General features: G+C 43.0%; 2 protein-coding genes across 3 annotated transcripts in view; one reads left to right on the top strand and one right to left on the bottom strand.

Moving 5' to 3' along the window:
• Positions 1–2,433: 2,433 nt before the first annotated feature.
• On the bottom strand, positions 2,434–4,597 carry LOC126539442 (uncharacterized). The gene is made up of 2 exons (XM_050186276.2): positions 3,635–4,597; positions 2,434–2,749 (listed from the first exon to the last, which is right to left on the bottom strand). The coding sequence occupies exons 1-2, from the start codon at positions 4,560–4,562 to the stop codon at positions 2,538–2,540; spliced, it is 1,140 nt and encodes a 379-aa protein (XP_050042233.1). The 5' UTR covers positions 4,563–4,597; the 3' UTR covers positions 2,434–2,537.
• Positions 4,598–7,698: 3,101 nt separating this feature from the next.
• LOC126539438 (protein Hook homolog 3-like) overlaps positions 7,699–21,748 on the top strand; it is a 43,303-nt gene continuing 29,253 nt past the window's right edge. Inside the window, exons 1-12 of one of the 2 annotated variants that reach the window (XM_050186270.3) lie at positions 7,699–7,834; positions 8,064–8,149; positions 11,936–12,008; positions 12,096–12,146; positions 12,254–12,386; positions 13,681–13,748; positions 16,236–16,379; positions 17,290–17,384; positions 20,233–20,312; positions 20,525–20,589; positions 21,299–21,382; positions 21,490–21,532. In XM_050186270.3, the coding sequence (XP_050042227.1) occupies positions 7,802–7,834; positions 8,064–8,149; positions 11,936–12,008; positions 12,096–12,146; positions 12,254–12,386; positions 13,681–13,748; positions 16,236–16,379; positions 17,290–17,384; positions 20,233–20,312; positions 20,525–20,589; positions 21,299–21,382; positions 21,490–21,532 (955 nt within the window). In that variant the 5' untranslated portion in view covers positions 7,699–7,801. The remainder of the gene's footprint in view (positions 7,835–8,063; positions 8,150–11,935; positions 12,009–12,095; positions 12,147–12,253; positions 12,387–13,680; positions 13,749–16,235; positions 16,380–17,289; positions 17,385–20,232; positions 20,313–20,524; positions 20,590–21,298; positions 21,383–21,489; positions 21,533–21,748) is intronic. The other variant, XM_050186272.3, reaches the window with a different exon arrangement.

The following is a 21,748-nucleotide window of genomic DNA, read 5'->3' as shown; positions in this document are numbered from 1 at the left end:
GACGGCAAATATCTCTGCAGCCTTCAGTTTGCAGATGACATTGTTCTGTTCAGCAACACTGGAGATGAGTTACAACAAATGATTGAGGACCTTAACAGAGAGAGTGCAAGAGTCGGGTCGAAGATTATTAGAAGATATAGATAATGATGAACAGCCAGGAAAGGGAACAAGAGTTCAGGATCGCCAGCCAGCCTCTTGAGTCTCTGAAAGGGTATGTTTATCTAGGTCAATTAATCGCAGGGGACCATGATCATGAAAAGGAAATTCATAGAAGAATAAAAATGGGTTAGATCGCATAAGGTAGACATTGTCAGGACCTGACAGGAAGCTTGCCGTTATCACTGAAAAGGAAGGTGTACAATCGGTGCATTTTACCAGTGCTGACTTATGGGTTAGAGACTTATACCTCTGTCACACGGACGCGGCTAAAGTCCGTTTAACTCCTTCAACCAAGGACATCTTTATCTCGAGGGAGATGCGCGCTGTGTCACACGGCAGTCCTTTAGCAAAGGAAGTTTAAGGAAGTTCCTAGTGAAAGGAGATGGAAGATCTCCCTTGCAGACTGAAGGGAGTACTCTTGTTCCAAGCATGCTTCAATTTCGAGTCAGGAAATCACCTTCATTTTTATTAATTCCACTTTTACCAGCAATTATAACTGTTTTTATTGCATATAATATAGTATTTGAGCACAGACAGATATTTGAGTTGAGCAGCTACATTAGACTCTTGAACCAGGCATTCTCGGAATGGCTGCTGCGTTTGCCCTGACTGCGCCATTTTTCGTTGTTTTGATCAACGCGATCGCATGACTCACGCATGCGGAACGAGTGATTCACGCCTTTCCCAAGAGGAGCGCAGCCGGCCGCCTAATCCACGGACGACGTGGACCGAAGCGGAAACTTTTTGGCAATATATAACGTGTTTCTTTCATGACTGCGTACGAGGTGAGCAGCGCCTAATGGGCCCCCAGCGGCAGCTTTCAAAAGCTCGCTTATAGGCCGTGTGACACGGAGCTAACTTCTTTGAGGTGAAACTCCCTTGCGGTCCTTTAAGGGAAGGAAGTTTGAAGGAGATCCCAGTTACCTGTGTGACACGGGTATTAGACTGACAAAGAAGCTTGAGAACAAGTTAAGGACCGCACAAAGAGCGATGGAACAAAGAATGCTAGGCATAATGTTAAGAGACAGAATGAGAGCAAACGGGTATAGCCAATATTCTAATCGACATTAAGAGAAAAAATGGAGCTGGGCAGGTCATGTAATGTGCAGGTTAGATAACCGTTGAACCATTAGGGTTACAGAATGGGTACCAAGAGAAGGGAAGCGCAGTCGAGTACGGTAGAAGACTAGGTGGGGCGATGAAATTCGTGGGCGCTAGTTGGAATCGGTTGGTGCAGGACAGGAGTAATTGGAGATCGCAGGGAGAGGCCTTCATCCTGCAGTGAACATAATATGGGATGATGATTATGATGTCCTGTTCACACTTCTGAAATGAGAAACTTAATGAGAGAAACCACTACCTATGTCCTGGCTCTAAAAATGACAAAATCACTACTAAAACAAAGAGTGCAAAGACTGATCTGAATGTCACAGTGCTCTACTTCCAAAAAACTTTATTTGGAAATAATGGCACAACATGTATCATGTGTCCCACATAACTTGTGCCAAAATATATGCAAATGCCACGTCGCTGGACAGAACCAAAATAATGTTATTGCCGTCACTTGGAACAAGTCCGACTAGCTATATTTCCTAATTACATAATTAGTTATTATTCATCAATCAACTTCTCATAGATCATATTGAGAGCAAAAGTGTCAATGAGAACATCGTAGACCATTCTGCAATCTTCCAGATCCAGCTTTTTGTTGCTCAATACGTGGTACTACACGTCTTTTTCCAACCCTGAAAGAAAGCCAGTGAAATATGAAAAAGTGACACGTACTGAGCAACAGAAAGCTGGAGTGGGAATTTTTCAACATGGCGTGCAACTTTATCTTTGACAATTTTGAAATGAATATAATATTTGAGCAGTTGATTGAATAACTACTTTCGTAATTAGGCAAAATAAAAAAAATTGTAATTTGCTCCAAGCAACGGCAAACATTACCTTCGTTCTGTCCAGCTACATGGCACTTTCATATTATTAAATTTTGCCACAAGTTTTGTGGGGCACATGGACACACTGTATCCTTCCAGCTGGCACATATGCGAATGAGATCTACCAATGAAAAAAAAAAAGATTAAAATTTTGTTCGTTGTTAAATCCCACACACGTGTGATGGCTGGAACGAATAATGTATGTAATGCCTTTTTTTTTTTTTCAAATGTTTGGAGAAAGTAGAGCACTGTGGTGTTCATCTCTGCATCTGTGTGTGTGTATTGTTCTTGCACTTGTGGTTTTAACAATGCAATATGGGCAAACCCAAGCATCTACTCTTGTCAACAAAATCAAGTTTAATGACCCTGCAGTGTCATGTTTTAATCTTACACACGCTTCCAAGAACTAGCAGAAAGCATGCTTTGCATGTAATGTTGCTAAAACTTAAACTTGACGTTATGCCTTGCAGCATCTTTAGTATTTCTGGGGTCCATCTTGTACTTCTTGAGCAGCATGTCATGTGGTATTTGAATTCCCCGAGAACTCAAAAAACATGTGTAACGGTAAAAGGTTACTGGGTTCAGTTCAATGCCATAAGCTTCCGAGTGTTCAAATGTCTTCCGCGCACTCTTGAGGTCATCTGCATCACCTGGAAGAAGAAACAGCAGGTAACCTTACATTATTCCTCGACACTTGCAAAAATGTGATTGAGTAAAGGTAAGGCGACCGGCCAGCCTATACACAAGTCAACGTGTAAAGTCGTCGAGCCAGTCCATTGCCCAAGGGCCATTACTGATGACATGGTAAGAATAACAAGTTTTAATTTTGACACTGAAACTTTACAATGCATTTGAGAGCTCTGAGCTGTTAGACACGGGCTGCATAATGTTTGACAAGCAACATGGAATATTTCATCGCCTTTACTGCATGCACTGAAGCCTTTTCAGACTTTCCATTTGTAAATGTAAGCATTGAAAAAATTTTTAAATTTTATGTCCACATAAGAGATCATGTGCTGCTGCCATTCCTTGAAACGGCACTTAAGTACACCGTTTAAGGATATTTGTTGCTATTTCATGCAGCATAGAAAGCATGGAACGAATTGGTTTTCCAGCCATGTTTGGCAGTGTTTTGCTCGAAGGTGGCTCTCGCTAGTGTTTCAACTGTGCAAGCCATTCTTTTTCTGGTCATCGCACGTGGTATAAGCAAACGGAATGCTTTCGCCGATGAAATCAAAGTCGACACTAGATGCGTTAGAAACGCGTACGTTACTTTTACCGAGTCGTCACGTTTTACTGTGAAACGGAACGGAGTCATGTAAGTGATACCTTTACACTCGCAAGTAACCACCAAGGCTCCAAAAACACCTAAACGTACTTTTGTGCCCTTTTGGCATAACAGACTGCATTCATTCCCTTCCCACCACAATAACACACAACTAGAATTCCTGTTGGAGTTTCTCGCACTTCTGTGGAAACTAGCTCAATCAAGACTCTTGTATAAATCACGTAGTAGGACAACTCTGGCAACTCACAGTAAAACTCGAGCAGGAAGCTGAGCACGAGACCACAGCACTCCGGCATGCCCAGGTAGAGGACAACGTTCAACAACCTCTGCACCACGTCCACGTCGCACCTGTCCACGGCGTACGAGATGACAGAACTGACTTTCTTCTCGAAGAAAGGCTTGGCCGCGGGCCGTAGGCGAGCCGCTTCGACCAGTTCCGAGGCCGTTACGTGATAGCGTCGCTTCTCATTCAGAAACAGCACCTTCCACACGTTGGTCAGCGGATGGAAGTAGCCCCGGTCGGCCAGCCTCTCGCACATCCGAGACAGAAGCGCGACCTCCTCGACCATGTCGTTTTTCGCGAGGTAGGCGGCCAGAAACGTGAGCAGAGAGCATATCTTGGCGCGGTGACTCTTGTGCGAGACGAAGAGCCTCTCGAACTTGAGGATCGCCTCGTCCGCGCGGCCAGCGCGTGACAGCGCTTCGGCGTGGTAGTGCTCGAAGCGGAGCTCCTCGGCGGAGACCCTCGGGTAGAGGACGTCGACGACTTCGCGCGTCTTGCGCACACCTACCACGTTGCCCTCTCGGGCTAGCGCAGAAATCAGGGCCGTCGCCGTCTTGGAGCTCGGAAACCTGCGGTGGTCGGCGAACGACTTCACGGTCAGCGCCAAGGCGTCGGCGAGTCGCAACGCCTTAAGCAGTTGCAGCACCTGGGCGTCGACAGTCGCGTCGCAGACCTCTTGCTCGTGCGAGAGTGACGAGTCAGAGTGAGCGTTCCTCTTGCTGGCTATGTTCTCCGAGCTGTTGTCGTTTTCGTGAGTCGTTTCACTGTTGTGCTTGCCGGTGGAGATGTGCGCAAGTCGTAGACACAACGTACACTTCACCCGGTCAAGGACAGGGCTGTTGAAAAGATTGGCCTGCTTATGAACGGTATATATCGGCCTTATGATTAGCATGGCAGTTCTTTTGATGGTCAGAGATCATCACTAGGGTGGCTAGAAGGGGAGGTGTGAATACCGGCGGCGCAAACGTGACCCCACAGCGCACCGATGCCGCGGGGCGGCGCTGTTGACCAAGGCGGGGTAAGCACGCAGCCGAAATGAGCGCCTCGCCAGCCTCGCGTCGGTAGCATCTCTACCACCGAAGTGAAAATGAGCCCGTTTTGGGTATCCCGCGCTTTCTGCGAGCGTCAAAGAATGAATCTTTATCATGAAAACAATGTTATGTCAGCCCAAATCATTACTCCTGTGAGATTTTACGGGCCCAGTTCGCACTGTATCGAGATTCAAACGCGTTTTGTCTGTGCGCATTTCGTGAGCTGGCTTTGGGTGTTAGGAGCTAGTGGGGGCTTCGAAATAATTTCGACCACTTCGGGTTCTTTAACGCGCACTGACATCATACGGCACACGGGCGCCTTGCATATCGCCTCCCTGAAAATGCGACCGCCGTCCTCGAGATCAGCAGTCAATCACCCTATGCGTGCCGTAAGACCTGTAAACTGCAGACATTACCTGGTAAAGTCTGGACGTATTTACAAACCACTTTTTGTCTGCGCTTGCAGACCTGTAGCATGTCATTTTGACGCTCATATAAGGAATTTACTATGATTGCAGACAGTGAAGCAACAGATCTGGTCATGAAATCGTTTATTTACAAGTGAGCAAAAATATTTACAATAATAATAATAATAATAATAATAATAATAATAATAATAATAATAATGCCTTTATTTTCCATCCCAAGGATGTGGGAGGGGGAGAGAAAAAGCTAGATATCCAGCTTGACGGGCTCTCGCCTCCCCGATACAATACATGATGTTTAGAAAGAAAAGGCAAACAGTACAAGCATATAAGTACAGACACAAGGAATATCACAAATGACAATTTTTACAAAAAAATGTACAATTGCAAAAAAAAGCGATGTGCATAATATGATGTCGTACATTTCAAATAGAAAGTGCCGCCCTTTCACTTATAAGTGAAACAAAATGACGCAAATCTTTTGACCGGGTGCGTTGGAGATTTAAATTGTAATGTTGGCAGATGTTTAAGAGATGTGGAAGAGTGTTTCTGAGCATATGTTGTCCGTAACCTGTTCTGAATTAATGTATGTGCCAAATATCGGTGTTTCTGGTTGCGTACGCGAAATTTACTTTCTGCAGTGATGCCAGTTGGGCAATGAACGAGACGTTATTTTTGACCTCTGTAATGTATTTAGTGATTAGGCGGTATGCGTACAGATCATGAATCGGCATTATGTTGTCTTTCATAAAGAGCGGTTTAGATGGGTGGTCATATATGCTACATTGTATATTATTCTGAGCATTCTTTTCTGCTGAACGTGCAATTTTCGTAGATTCGCGAAGGATGTTTCCCCCCAGACCAAATGACAATAATTTAGATGCGAACAGAACAAGGAATTGTGAAGGAGCAATTTCACTTTTATAGGGAGGATGTCCTTATGAGTGTAAATCGATCCGATGACACGTGACAGTTTAGATGCTACGTAATTTGTGTGGTTAACCCACGTCATTTTCTCATTGAAAAGTACACCTAATACTTTAAAGGAATTTACTATATCTATTTTAAAATTATTAAGAGTGATATCATCGTTAATATGAACATCCTTGTTCTTTGGACGGTAAATAATGGCCTTTGTTTTGGAAGTGTTAATTTTTAGAGCGTTATATTTTGTCCACTTCTCAAGCTGCCTAAGTGCTGTATTTGCTTTCATGACCACGTTCGAGGCAGACGAGGCTGAAAAGAATAAGCTGGTGTCATCAGCATATATGACCATTTTTATTTCTCTGTCTATCTGTGTTATGTCATTCACGTACATATTAAAAAGAAACGGGCCCATAATGCTATAACACTGAAACACTGACACTGAAACACACAAGGTTTCAGTGTTTTCCGTTTCTTCTCACTGCTCTGCTGATTGAAACCTTTAAGCAAAAAGTGATTCCTTGTGAGGCAATAAAAACGTATAACTGAGGCTGTTAGGGTAGCAGAATGGTCTAGGCAACCAATCTTTGACATTTAACCAATTGACTGCAAAATCTCGGCCACAGCTTTGGCATGCTAGCGTGTTACACTGAATTAAAAATAATGGGGTTCTACGTGCCAATACCACTTTCTGATTATGAGGCACGCCGTAGTGGAGAGCTCCGGAAATTTTGACCACCTGGGGTTCTTTAACGTGCAGCTAAGTACACGGGTATTTTCACATTTCGCCTCCATCGAAATGCGGCCGCCGTGGCCGGGATTCGATCCGACGACCTCGTGCTCAGCAGCCCAACACCATAGCCACTGAGCAACCACGGCGAGTGTTACACTGAATAAACGAGTTAGTTTGTTTTCAAGGGCATTGTCCAGCTTATAGAACGATTCTGAGGGATATAAAAGGCCCTCAAGGTCCCACTCTTTGGATGCCTCTGGTGGAAGCTCTCTGGGGATATTGCCTTTATGGTGCTTCGTAGTCTTCACAATATGTGGGCAAAACACGCCTTCTCGCCACATAACCTGCAATGTAATAAAATAGCCGTGCGTCGCTGCGGTGCTCAACATAACTTTGGTGGTCCACAGCATCTCGCCCTCGAATGACGGAATGGCGGGAGGAACACTCCAAAACAGGCGACGAGACCAACTGACAGCGGAGGGCGCAGGCCAGCACGGGAGTACCACGCCGTAATACCACGCCGCGAGCAGCAGCGCCACGTTCCCCCTGGTGGCATCGGTGCGCAGGGGGGTCACGCGCGCCCGAAGGAAAGCGCCGCCGGTATTCACACCTCCCCTTCTAGCCACCCTATCATCACTACCGACTACCGCCAAGTGCGCGACAAATAAACACGGACGAAAGCTATTGCTAGCAGACTCACACGCGCTTAGTGTTGAATTAGCTGTAGCCGTAGTTGAAATTTATACCCGCACAACGGTGTCATAATCGTGTCACTAGCATCACACATGCATAAAATTCTGGATAAATTTTGCAATGTGTAAATATAACTTTTGATTTCTTGTAGAGCTAAATCTTTGCTGTTACGTAAGTAAACAGTTCATTTACGTCAAGTGCGGTTTCGAGAAACGCGAATAAAACAGTGTCAAACGTCAAGGAAGAGAAGAGAGTGTGAAAAAAATGGCAAAGGCGTCGATGTGAACGTCGGCTTTTAACGTGTTATTATTATTTTAACTCAGCCATGAACTCAATCACCGACAGTCTGATAAGTTGGGTACGTAGCACACGCTCTCGTTATCGCGGTTTGCACGTTTGTAATCGTTTCCTTCCGTTAACAGATCCCGTTTTAAGGTTGAATGGGGGCCCGTGGCACACATCCTTGTTTAATATGGGCCAACGTAGTTGGCGTGTCTAACTTCTAAGCTGACGTCCACTGTATGATCTTGTCACAACGCTGAACGCACGCCTCACTTTTGATGCGTTTGTCGTGAAATTCTGTGCAGCTTCAGACGTTCAACGTTTCTGCCCCGCACAAGACCGTCGATCAGCTGTCCGATGGAGTTGCGCTCGCCCAAGTATTGCACAAAATGTAAGTTGATGAACGTAATTTTTTAGCATGTATACCGTCGCAGTAATCTCTTAAGTTATCTGTCCTGTCGTGCAGAATTTGGTTCTAGTGTGTGTGGCGTTCACGTCTGCGGCCACTGCGGAGGTTCAAGCTACGATGACGCTCTTCTGCTGCACCGAATTAAGGAAGCGGCATTCGCTCCGGATTGCCCTTTACGTTAACTTCGCGTGCTTCCTCAGTAGCGCGGTGTTGTAATGATCATGTGTCATGTCGTAGTGAGTGACAAAGCGAAGTGCTACCGAGTTAGAGCATTTCGCGTTTGTGTTCCTCTCAAGTTCGTAAACAAAGCTTGGCTTTTGTTCATTAAATACAAACAGTAAACCTGACTTAATGAGTAATGACAACAGTATTAATAACAATATAGCCATAAAGCTGAAGTGATCAAAAACAAGAAGAAGGAACAGCATAATTTGAATTTATTTCATATTCACCGAAACGAGAGCATTTGTGTAGAAAACTTGAAAACGAAACCGCTCTCGCCCGTAACGAAACTGAAACGGTGCTCGAACGCCATCAGTTTCGTTGCCTACCGCAGTTACCATACAAGCTCATGCAATGACCCTAATTGTCCGAAATAATCGAATTGCTCCCCTTTTCCGGCAAAATAATTGTAAACGACAAGAGTGAGTACCGACGTCCAGGTGTCTAGAGTTGCGTATGTTGTTGTCAACATGTGAGCAAACTTTTCAGTGGAAGCAAAACAACAAACCTGTGATAAATTATATGGAACTTGGTATACCAATTCCTCTAGTATAACAGCAGAGAACGAGAAATTTTAGTAACATTATGCAAAAGGCTGCATACAATGTGCACTGCAGTTGTGAACACTACAAAATAGCAAACAGACTACTGAGTACAAGAATGTTTACACTAAGTAGTACCACTAAGTACGAAGAAGAAGAAAAGAATGCTTCATGGCATATTTTTGCTGAAATTAGTGTGAGAGCATAGAACTTTAGCTTACTCATCTAACTTTGGTCTTTTGATTCGCTTTGTACAACCGGTTATTGCTCTTGTGACATAGTCTGAAAAACTGGCAAAGATGTAATAGCCAGCAGCACCTTGCCTGCTAAAAGCCACACTCACCTATCAAAAAACCAAGCAGGTGACTGTTGCGGTAGTCTTTTCTCTCTCTTCTTCTGCCAAAGCAGAAAGCAACTGCTCTTCTACGGCAGCCACCTTGGCTTTATTCGCAGAACTTCTTTTGCATATAGTAGCGGACAAAAATATTCAGTATTTTGCATTTTTGGTCTTCTGAGCTATAAATGCTCAGAAAGTTGTCACTGCATTATGCCAGACTGGTAGCGTTGGACAATGGCCTCTTCACAACTACACCACCATGTTGTTCACACTGCGTGGTCTACCCATCGTACACTCAATTTTCATATTCCAGATCCGTATCACAAGGAAGCTGTAATGCATCAGCCAGTATGTCCGAAAATATGTACGTTTAAGCCAGTGCCAATGAGAGAACATTTAATGGTAATTGGAGGGGTTAGCCAAGCGATAGGCTTTGGCACGCTACTGCAGGTTTAATATACGATAAAGGGTTAAAGAAAAAATAGAGAAAAGAAAACTGTGTACAAACTTGGAACCATAGGCAACAATTAGCACATGAAATGAACACAACGGATAGTGGAGCTATATGGTGCTGGCAATGAACAAAACATTGCCCTTCTCTGCCTCCCCCTGGCGGCAGCAGTGTGCGTCTTGTTTGTCAATATCGGAAGAACACTAACTGATAGCTTAGAAACCTAGGTAGCTTTTCATGGAAAACCACAATATCATGGCTCTCTGTTCATCACTCTAATTGCCTTTCCAGATAGGCCATTGTTTCACCAGTTCCGTTATCGTACCAATTACTGTCATGAGTAGCAGGTAGCTGAATGCTGACCAATGGGCAAACCTTTGCATAAGAGATGTGGTGAGCAGTGGCTGAACAAAAGCTTACTTGGCATTGTTCTGGTGACGATAAGTCCCATCTTTGACATGTTGGCTCCAGGCTGAGGTTTCTCTGGTTTGCCCACTCTTGATGCAAGTCTCAGTCTTTCTCGACAAATTTGACATAGTGAGTGTAAGAAACAGCCCAAGCACGAAAGAAAACATGCGGACACACGACAAGCACCAAATTTGACAACTGTCCCCTTACAGAAAACCGAATACTTGGACCTCTGTCCCAGCCGATATGAGCACTGTTTTGTTTTTCAGAAGTGTAGGGAATATATGAAAGACTGTAATTGTTGTTGGGCACCTTCTTCGTGTTAGTGTTGATGAACTCTCTTTATATTTTCTCTTCTTTTCTCCTCATCTCTCCTATCCTTTCACCCAGTGCAGAATAGCCAACGGGATGGTTACTCTGATTCTGATTAAAATCTGTACCTTTTTTGTATTTGGTTCTTTTTTAAATGTGTAAGCATTTCAATGCCTACCCAATGAGAAATTTGTTGGTCACGCAAAACAATGAATGGCTCATACCCACGCAAGGCAGAGGCTACAAGCACTCAGCAAAGTGAAGTGAACAGTTCATACATTCATTGAAATTGCCCATACAACACACAGAACAGCATACGTTTCAATAAAGAACAAGCTCAAAACAAGCATTCGAACCATCAGTAAAGCATTACATACTCTCCTCAGCAAATGTAGTGGTGGTTTTGTAACAGCTTCGCTAAATTAACCTTCATTCACCTTAATTAACACCAATGGTTGTGGGTTAGACTCCAACCAAAGGTAGTGAGTTTGTGTGCCTTAACTATATCCTAATTAACTGTAGCTAATTAACTTCACCTTAATTAACACGAATGGTCATGGGTTCGAATGCCATAGTGAACTCTATCTTAATTATAGCTGTAGGTTGATAAGGGTTTATGGTGGTAGGATCAAGTTCTGTAACATCGATAATGACAATGGGCTGCGTGGAGATGATCAAGTGGCACAATACTTATGCAAGCTTAGACAACTACCCGAGGAGTTTCTGCATGAATTTTCTCTTTCTTCATCTTCATGTGAATACATTGTCTTGTTTGGATCACATAAGAAATGATTTATGAGTATGGGCTCTTGTCTCGGCATTCTTTCATTTGCACACACTATGCAAAGTGGCAACTTTTTTCATTTTATTTATCCTAAATGCCCCTGGGGGCTTTACATAAGGTCGGAACAATAAATACAGAAAAGTGTAGCATATCAATTCAGTAATGACATAATAGCAATATATGAAGCACTCCAATCAAAATTATGCATACAAATGCACAGAAATAAATGCCACGTCGTAAGTACATGGAAACAAACGCAAATTACTACGCATGAATTCATGCAAATTTTCGGATGGCACGCATACTTCATCTTCCGCCTTCCCCGTATTTTCTCTAGACTTCGTCAGATGTGGTTTTAATTGTTATTGCCAATATAAATTTGTCCATGAATGCATCGTGGTCATTAATAGAGGCTACAGATCCTGGAAGGGAATTCCACTCTTTAATGGCCAGGTTAAGAAAAGAAAAGTGCTTAAGATCTTTGTGCAAACAGGTGCTGAACCTTGCGGTTGTGATCAATGCAGCAAAATATAATGTGCACTGGTTGTATTAATCATGTTGTATATTTAGTTGGGTTATGGTAAAGTTTGTGAAAACATGTTAAGTTGGAAATTTTTCTTCTAATTTCTAGTGATGGTAGATGGATACAATTCTTAATGGCTGAAACGCTTGAGTGGAGTGTCAAAGCTATGCTTCACTCCATGTCTTACAGTGACCCAGACTTCTTCGACTCATCCTGGCTGACGAAGGTCAAAACCGACGTGGGAAGCAACTGGCGACTCAAAGTGAGTCTTTGCGCTCAATCTTCAAACATAGTAATTCCATGTGGAAGTTTAAGATGGATGTCCACTTCCTTTTTTCAAACTTTTCAGTTCAGCAACCTGAAGAAGATTCTCAAATCGATTATCGACTATTACAATGAGGTATGTTGGCTCACTTTATGTGGAAATTATGGTGCTCGGTACTGTAAAAGAAAAAGAAAAAGAAGACCTTTGGAAGCAGTTCTCGGAGAAAACCATTTTTCCTTCAGGTACTGTTCCAGCAAATCACAGAGTTTCGCTTTCCTGACGTCGGTGCCATCGCGGAGCGGGGAAGCCGAGACGAAATGGGACGCCTCCTACAACTGATCCTCGGGTGTGCCGTAAACTGCTCCAGGAAACAGGGTGAGTTAATCTCTAAAATAACCTAAAAGTTTGTTGGAATCACTGACATCACCACATTGTGACACGCCTACGAGCATGCATAATCTAGCGGCTGCATGTTTGTCAAAGGACCAATCGCTTTATATTACGAATATTGCAACGAAAGCATGATGGTCGAGTCTTTATACGTGAACAGTGGATAAGCTCAGCAGGGAGACTGCTGTAGGAAGCAAGCCTATGTATGGTGTGCACCCTCCTGAGTCCAGGGATAGCTTTTGAGCACGTGTCATCGTTGTGTAAGTTTATGTCTTTCTTGGTGTATTTACCATGTTTAACTGTATACTGGTATGTTGTGCTTTTAGTTTGATTTAATAGTATTAGGTGTTACTTTGTTCTGTGTGTTGCATTTGCTTGCTCGTGAGAGGCTGCTCGAGAATCACCCCGTAGGATCGGGTCACTTCAAGGTCTGAAGGTGAAGGAACAAATGAAGATGTGAATGAAGAGAATGTGAGAAATTTCACGTTCAATTTCAGTCCTCTGAAATTGAATGAGACGTGGGCATTGAGCACACAGCTGTAGTCAACTCATGACACTTTGAGCCCAGAGACATCACAATTCTAGTTGGTTTAAACAAAATAAGTATTTTGGTCACCTCTCAAGAATGGTTATACCTTTTAAGACTGCTTAATTGAAACAAAGCTTTTGGTTAATTCAAAGAAGTCTCTGAATTTGATCCCCTGAGCAGGGCTGTGTCAAGGTAGTGCAGCTGTTGTCATGAGAACGAGCTCTGTAGACAACGTACAGTTAGCATCAAACGTTTTGAAATTAAAGCTGAATATTTCTGCACTCTGCGCAAGCTGCCTGATATACACATATTCCGCCTACACCAATGCCAGCATATGAGAGCAATATAATGTAGCGCTTTTTTGCTGGCTAGTCAAAAACATTCACTGTTTTCTCATATCCCGTGGTCTGTGAACAATGATTGTTCATGGAGCATTTGTTACCCAAAATATGGCTAATATTAAGAAATGGCGTGGTCTTGTTTGTTATCAGTGCAATTGACTGTATGTTGTTATTGAACATATGGCAATTGCCTAACATATTGCAGTGAACTTATACGCATTTGTGAAACACATTCTGATAGCCTTTGGCATTCTTTTTGCTTTTCAGTATACTAGTACATAGGTATGAAATTCTGCCACTTGTGCAACCGAAAGGAGGCCTTGTGGAACTTGCTTGTTTCCTTTTGTTCCTATAAAGGTACAAGAAAATGATGTGTAGGTGTAGTGATAAATTCTGTGTTTCGTTCCAGAATATATTCAAGTCATTATGGGTCTCGAGGAGGCTGTCCAGCATGTTGTGATGAAAGCTATTCAGGAGGTTTGTGAACATCTCAAGTTTTTTTGTTTTGTTTTTTTCTGTCAGTAAGCATGCACTTTTTATCAATACAGATGGGCTTGCATAATCATAAGGGGCAGTCAAAAATTTCCCGGACTGGTGGTTCAGCATGCTAATGTTACGACCTATGGCAATGCTTACCTAATCACCTTCAAAGTAGTACCCTTGCACGCTCACACACTTGCTCCATCGCTCATGCCATTGTTGGAAGCAGCAGTAGAAGGCTTCTTTTGAAATCTGTCGGAGCTTAGCCATTGCATTTGCTTTGATGTCCTCCATAGTTGCAAAGCGTGTCCCCTTGAGGTGAATTTTCAGAGTAGGGAACAGCCAAAACCCACTTGTAGCGAGATCCGGAGAGTACGGTGGTTGAGGGACGACCAGAATGTTATTCTTGGCTATGTGTGGCTTGGTGCGCTATCGTGATGCAGACACCACTGGCCTTGCCACTTGTCCCATTGTGTCCTTCGATCCACATCGCACACCCTCTGCAAAACTTGCACATAGAAATGGCCGGTAACAGACTGTCCGGGTAGTACGAACTCATGGTGCACCAAACCATCGATGTCAAAGAATGCAATTAACACCATTTTGACTTTGGATCTGACGATGCATGATTTTTTTTATCTGAGAGATGCTGGTGTATGCCACTCCGATGACTGCTGTTTCGTCACCGGGATGTAGGCGAACACCCAAGGCTAATCACCAGGGACAGTCTGTTAGAGCAACGTCAGGTCCTATATACTCATCTCAAATAGCTCGCCAACGATTGTCATGCAACATTCCATCTGGTCCGTGCTCAGCTGCCTCAGAACAAATTTTGCACTGATGCGCCTCACCTTCCTATCATTGTGTAAAATGGCATGATCCATGTGAGATAGCCACTTCTTGCTTTAACTCAACAATTGTCATTATTTGATTGCAGCGATTTAGTTGTTCCAATTCAGCAATTATTTTGTCGTTTCGGGATGTCGATAGTCTCTCACTGTGCTCGTCATCCTCTAACGTCTCCTGCCCTTTCTTAAACCGCGCAGACCAGTAGTAAAGTGTAGGTTTCTTTAGTGCATTACCTCTACACTTTCTACAGGGCCGATAGCATCTCTAAAGCTGATTTTCCCAATTTGCACATGAACTTGATGCTCGAACACTGTTCAAACTGTGACATTGCACCAACTGCCCACCATGCACATCCACGTCACATGGCACAGTGACGTGGATAACATGTCTACATGTCTAGACCTGCTCTGCCTGCATGCAAACATACCCAGCTCCCTACACAAACGTGCGCACACTATCTTATCGCTAATGTGGCGTGGGCAAAGTAATTCTGGGAACATCTTGACTGCTCCTCATATGTATGATAAGATTAAAAAAGTAGATACACTGGAATAGATATATTCTGCCTTGACAATGGGGCAGTAGTCCGCATTGAAGGAATCGTCGCTCGACTCACTTGCAGAAGAGCTACTGGCACGCATGTCCATAGCGTAATCAACCGTTTATATGAGTGCATGCAAGAAAACTCAATGATTGTGCACCTGTCAGAAAAACCATACGAGTCAGAAACTTGCGGTAATCCTTCATCCCATCGCCAACTAGTGGCTGTTGGTTTTCGTGAGTCTTAAGAAAAGAAATGCAGACATAGCAGCATTGTTCGTATACGGTGGCATTGTTTGTATATGCCAGCGCCCGCCTGTCGGCAATAAACGAGGGAGCATCTAGCACTGACCCTTTGAGAAATTAGAAACCAGACAGACATCGGTTTTTGTAAGTGTAACAAACGGAAACAGCCCTCAAGACTAAACCAACACTAACTGTCGCGCACGCAAGCAGATGCTTGAGCGGTCGCTGACGGACTGGCATAAAGAAGCCATGAAATGAAAACCAAGAGGCTGTGGAGCAAAGAATATTCTTTGTATCTACATGGGGTGGCAGCACTTGCTGGGTAACAGAGTATTGAAAAACTCGCACGTTTTTCAAATGTACAGACCACATCATAAATATACAGCATCGATCATTTGGGACTTGTTTGTGGCGCCGTATATGTATGTCTTTGACCCTCAAAGCGTGAAAATGCAGTGAGACTACGTGCTTTTTTTTTTTTTATTTTTTTGTTCACGCGAGTTGGTGGCACGTCGCAGAGACGTCTTCAAAATGCTTTCCATTACTGGGGCTTGAAGCTGTCAACGGTCTCCATTGCTGGCCTCAATTGGAATACACACCTCGTTTTGCTTTATGTAGTAGTTTAAAGAGAGGTCAGGGCACTTGAACCAATCAACACATAGTGGAATGTTGCACTTCGACAAGAGGCTAAGGGCAGGCTTTGAACTGATCTGCAAGACACAAAATGAGTGCTTCTGCTCTCCCTGAACCTTGAAAGGTGTGCATCTTGCTGCTTAAAGGCTGGATGTTATGTAGAGTCCCGTTTGGCTTCACTGCCATGACAGTACGGTCCTGCCTTCCTCCTGCCAGCTTATAACGAAGGAAAGCCCCAGCAGCTACACTGGTGACAACTTCGAGCTCAATGAGCAGTTGAAGAAGGCCCTGGATGAACTGCACACAACTGCGCAGGCTAAAGAGCAGATCACGCAACGGTGCCACGAGTTGGACTTGCAGGTAGGTGGGGAGCAAGTTGCGCGCAGCTGCTGTTGCAAGTGCTCGCTGCACTGGCTTACTGGCTGGGGCACTTTGCTGTTGAGCTATTTTTTAAGATTGGAGGGCATTTGACTCTCTGCTACTGTAGCCATATTCCAATAAAAGCTGAATACAAAAGTGTTTGTGTACTTATATTTAAGTGCACTATAAAGAAACCTGGGTCGTGAAATTAATCTAGATGTATATTGTCCCTCATAGCCCAATCACACCCCTCTCATAGCTTCATAGGGCATAAAGCTTCATCGATTGGCTATTTGCAGCCAAGATGTATTGCTTCGAGTATGAGTGTAGTGAAGTGTAGTTTCATTGGGGGAGGTCTGTGTTGCCTTTTAAAAAGTATCCTTCTTGATAATTATGCCATCATTTTGGTGATGTGTTTTCTAGAAATGCAATGGTGATAATAACAAACTTGTTTTTACTCAGCATCATCCAAGGGTTACTTAAATGAGTAGAATATATAGGTAGTCTCAGCTAAATCTGCATGTGAAAACGCTGTTTTTTAATGTAGTGTTAGCTGACCCTAGTGTAAGCTTGACTTGTTTTGCTACTTGAGCCCTCACATATCTATAACTCACTGCATAGTTGGCTGCACAGGCTGCAAAAGGTAACCCTCTGAAATCAGCAAGAACAGTTCTTGTGTGCCCCATTACCAGGTTTGCCTCTTGGAGCTCTTTTGTTTGTTGATTTCCTTGCTGTTTTTCGAATACTGCAGGCAAGGTCAGGAGGACAACGTGATATAACTTATGTGCAGAACGTTTGTCATACAGCTAACTTGCACTGGTGTGTGTTGAGATGCATTTGCCAGGGCTCACATGGGGCCATATGATAACCCCACACACGGTCTTACTGATGCCCATCATGTTTTGTCCAGGTTACGATGCTTCAAGACGAGAAGGTGAGCCTGATGCAGGAAAACGAGAAGCTGATGGAGAAGCTCAACCATGTTGAAAACTTGGAGGATCCCAGGTTTGTCGAGCACCTTTTTCCTCACTCTGCTTGCCTCTGACTTGAGGTTTGATTAATCAGCGGACTGCTGTAGTGGCTCTAAGCCTCTTGTTCAGCAGAATTTTACTGCTGAACACGAAGTCATGGGTTCAATTGCCGGCCACGGTGGTTCCATTTCAATGGGCCAATGCAACAACACTTGTGTACATAGATACATGTGTGCATTAAAGAATCTGTCATGGGCAAAATTCATCTGAAACCTTCCACTGCAGTGCCTTTCATATAGCCCCAGTGCAGCTTTTAAACAATAAATCAATCAGTCAATCAGTCAGCCATGAGTTGATTAGCTGCCATCAGCATAAGGACAGGGCACAGCCAAAGAGGTAAAACACTGGTAGAAATGTTCCCAAGCTGCTCGTTCCTCAGCTTCATAAAGGTACGTGCAGTTTTGCATTTCAGCAGCTTATTGCGCACTTTTTTTTTTTTGCAAATGCACTAGAACGCAGCAGATTAAAGGTTTTACCGCATAAAGAACGAAACAGAATTCAGGGGCTCAGGAAAAAAAGGAAAACAAAAAAAAAACGCATATGCTTTGTTTCTGTGCAGCACTGTAGAAGCTACAGGTTTCTTCGACCAATCAAGAGGGCCAACACATTTTAAAGGTGCCCTTCTGTGCCCTATCATCTATTAGCAGCAAGTGCTGCAGCGCAAACAGCAGCATCATCTACAAAGACTGAAATTGTGCTGCGAGATAAGCTGTTGTGATAGCGACGGTAGAAAATTCGTTCCATATTTGCTCTGACACTGAGCAGGTATGTGTCTCCAAGATATGTCGAGATACAAAGGAGGAGGAGGGCTGCAGAGGCGGCAGAAGCGGAGGGTTCAGGAGGAGCACTGGGCCAGCGTGTCGCACAGGATGGTGGTGCCATCTCTTGATACCTCTCGTAGCATCCACTTGTGCTTGGTGTGCTCGCTGACATTCACAAGTGCAGCCGATTTCTTAATTAGTATTCCTGCACATTTACCACTCTCATTTCGCACTGTTCCAAGCATGTTCAATGCCAACTTATTTGTTCCCTTCGTGTAAAAACACAGCTCGAAACAATACCATGCAAGCAAGTCTGTGGAAGGCATTCTTGTGGAAGACGAAGTACTACCCAGGAGGGAGCCCTCCGCGGTGTTATGGCTGTGCCAACTGCACACATGAATTTGAGCACTGTTGTAGCAATTAATCATCTGTAATCCTTAAATGCAAATTAATATTTATACAGCAGCATTGCATTAATTTTGTTGTTGTTTGCCCTGTTTTCACTGGAACAAATGAAGAACTCTATTTTCAGTATCATAGAGCCTCGTTAAATATTTTATTTAACAAAATGAAGCAAGATCGTGCAATAAACTGCAGCTGTCACCTGCAGAGAAGCTTCCAAGTAAACAGCTGCTGACAAGACCACTTGTTTATTTTATTTGTTTATTTATTTATTTATTATTTTATTTATACATACTGCAGCCTCAATGAGGCTGTTGCAGGAGTGCGATGAACAACAAACGTACAAAAATTTATAAGCGAGCTTGTGTGAATTGTTTCAGTGGTAGTGAACGGATATTGCCTGGTAATGAATTCCAGACTTCAATTGTTGATGGAAAAAAACTGTATTTAAAGAAATCAGTGCGGGCACAAAATGTTGAGATATTTAGAGCATGGTGACTCCTCGTACGTGAGGGTTTGTAAAAAGTCAAATAGTTATTTAGAGAGGAGAGATGAGGGGAATTGATTAACATGTGAAGGAATTTTAGGCATTCAAGTTTGCAACATTCTGCAAGAGGAGTGAGACCGAGTGGGGGAAGAGAGTTAGGCGGTGAAAATTCTTTGTCATATCTCCTTACAAACAAAATGCACTGCCATTTTTTGCACTGATTCTAGGTTTTTGATGTCGCAGTGTTTCTAAGGATTCCATAAAATGCAGTTTTATTCGAGGATGGGGCGAATGAGGGTTTTATATGTAAGAAGTTTAGTTTCTTGATGAGCAAGACGCAGCGCACAATTCAAGTAACCTAGTCTTTTAAGGGCCTTGTTACAGGTGACATCAATGTGTTTCGACCGTGACAAATCGTGTTAGTAGGATACCTAAATATTTGAATTCGATGACCCTATTTAAAGTAATATTGTTAAAGGCACAGGCAAAGAAGGAAGGGCATGAGCGTCATGTAAAGGACATGGAGACAGTTTTTAGAAAGTTGATATTCATTTGCCATGCTTTGGACCAGTTACAGAAGCCAATATATGCTATGTGCTGTTGTTCATTTAGTCATGCAATGGGTTCCGAACTATGGTGCTACATCTGGCTGCACAAGAATCTGCACTAGCAAGTTGCATAGCCTTGGCTGTGCTGTAAGAAACTACTGAAACAGAGTACAGAAAAAGTTGGCCTTGCTGTTTTTTTTCATCCTTTGTGCCCGTGTTGCATTCTGACTGGCTTTGCTCAGGTTACGTCTGTTTCTTTGTATATGTCTTGCAAGCTGAATAATTTCTCTCAATATAACTGTGAGCCAACTAGTATATCATTCTAAATACCTTAGTGAAAAACTTAAAATTGAAGGTTTCTTAGCTGTCCTTTTTTCTTCCTCTGGTCCACACTGATACAGTTTCCCTGGTCAGCAGCTGATTAGAGGATATCAGAACAGTGGCAAGAACTGCTAAGTACAGTGGTGATAAGCAATAGTGAACACGCACTCAGTCCACAGTTTTTGAACAATAGATGTTATCCCACATCCTAGAAGACCAGCGCTTTCTTTTATTTAATCATTTTGGGACTGAATATACGAAGGCAGCCCACTAGCGCTTTCTCATGCAGTCTGAAACTTTCAGCACACCAGCGGGAAGGCGATATCAGCAATCCCAGCAACGGATAGATGCACTGCAGGCTGAAGTCTTCAAGCTGGAAACTGGTATGTGCACATCTGTCTATGCAAAACAGAATAAGCTATGAGTAAACAGCATGGTATTAATCACACTGTTATCATTGTAGAGCTTTTGCAGTGTTTATTGTGTTCTGAAGGCTAGTTCATTGCATTTTTATTGAAGTGTTCTACATTATTCTTACTTGGTGCCATCCACTTGCGAGTTGCATTAAGTTTTGCTTGCATTATTTTAAAAACAGCGAAAGATGAACTACGAATCAAGGTGGAATTTCAAGAGAAGGAGATTCTGAACCTTCAGGAAAAGGTGAGATGCGCCACTTTGCAGAGTCTAGAAGTATGCAGTTGATGTTCATAGCAGTCATTTTCAGGTACAGGAAATCTAGGTTGTTGCAGTGGGAGCTTGTGGCTTGATTTTACTTCATAGCACCATGTAGTGTATATTTATATAGTTGCAGGTACGCACAACATACACGCCTTATTCAGTTCGTAACAAATTTTTGGCTGCCTTACTAAAGTGCTAATCGAAAGACTGCGTTATGGGAGCACACCGAGATAAGAATGCTGTTTGCAGTCCAGTCCAAGGAGCTTGTAGCACTGAACATTTTGAACAGTTCACTTTTTCATAAATATTCTCCTTAAAATTTAATTGAAATGATCTAATCTGTGAGCATAAGTTTATATAATATGTTGAATATACAGTGTGTTTGTACTATTACAGTCAGTAGTTAGGACAGTGGTTATTGTTTCCTTATTGCTATCAAAGTACTAAAGTAGTTGTGTTTGCAGAGTGCGAAAACATGTCATGACCTCTTGCTGCTATGTCAAGTAAAAGAATATATGCACCAGATATGGTAAATTTAGTCTCAAAGTTGCATATTTGTTTCCCTCACATTAACTAAATAGTTAGCGTGGATACAGACTAGCCTTGTGCATGGCTATGATGGATTTACGAATCCGCATTACACGTTCAGATTTTTCGTGCATGTTCCAAACCTGCTTCTCTCATTTTTCAGAATGAAGAGTTGCACAAAATGTTGAATGAAGCTCAGAATTTGAAAGATGAACTGGACGTCTTGAGGCACACATCAGACAAAGTGGTACGCTTTCACAGAGTGCCATTGGTGCTTCCTGAATGCACAATGTTAGGTGTTTTTGCTTTGATGATGATACGTTTTGTCCTTGTGTTTCTGTTGTTACCACGTAGGAGCACTATGAAGCTGCAATCGAAACCTACAAAAAGAAGTTGGGTGAGTAGAAGGGATTGGTTGCTCGTAATTCACTGAAATTCTTTGTGCGAGAGAAAAGAATCATACTGAGAGGCTCGAATTTTTAGTTTTTAATGACCACGTCAAGCCAGCAGACAATAAAGCCGAGAAAAACATGAAGGAATTTAACTGTGTTTTTGAAAACTGAAACGGAGAAGTAGCAGAGAATTTTGGCTTGTACATATGCATATTACCCTT

This window comes from Dermacentor andersoni, chromosome 11 (genome assembly GCF_023375885.2).
Source record: "Dermacentor andersoni chromosome 11, qqDerAnde1_hic_scaffold, whole genome shotgun sequence".
Taxonomy (NCBI): Eukaryota; Metazoa; Arthropoda; class Arachnida; order Ixodida; family Ixodidae; genus Dermacentor; species Dermacentor andersoni.
The sequence above is the reverse complement of the archived record's forward strand: the minus strand, read 5'-3'. Positions and strand labels throughout refer to the sequence as shown.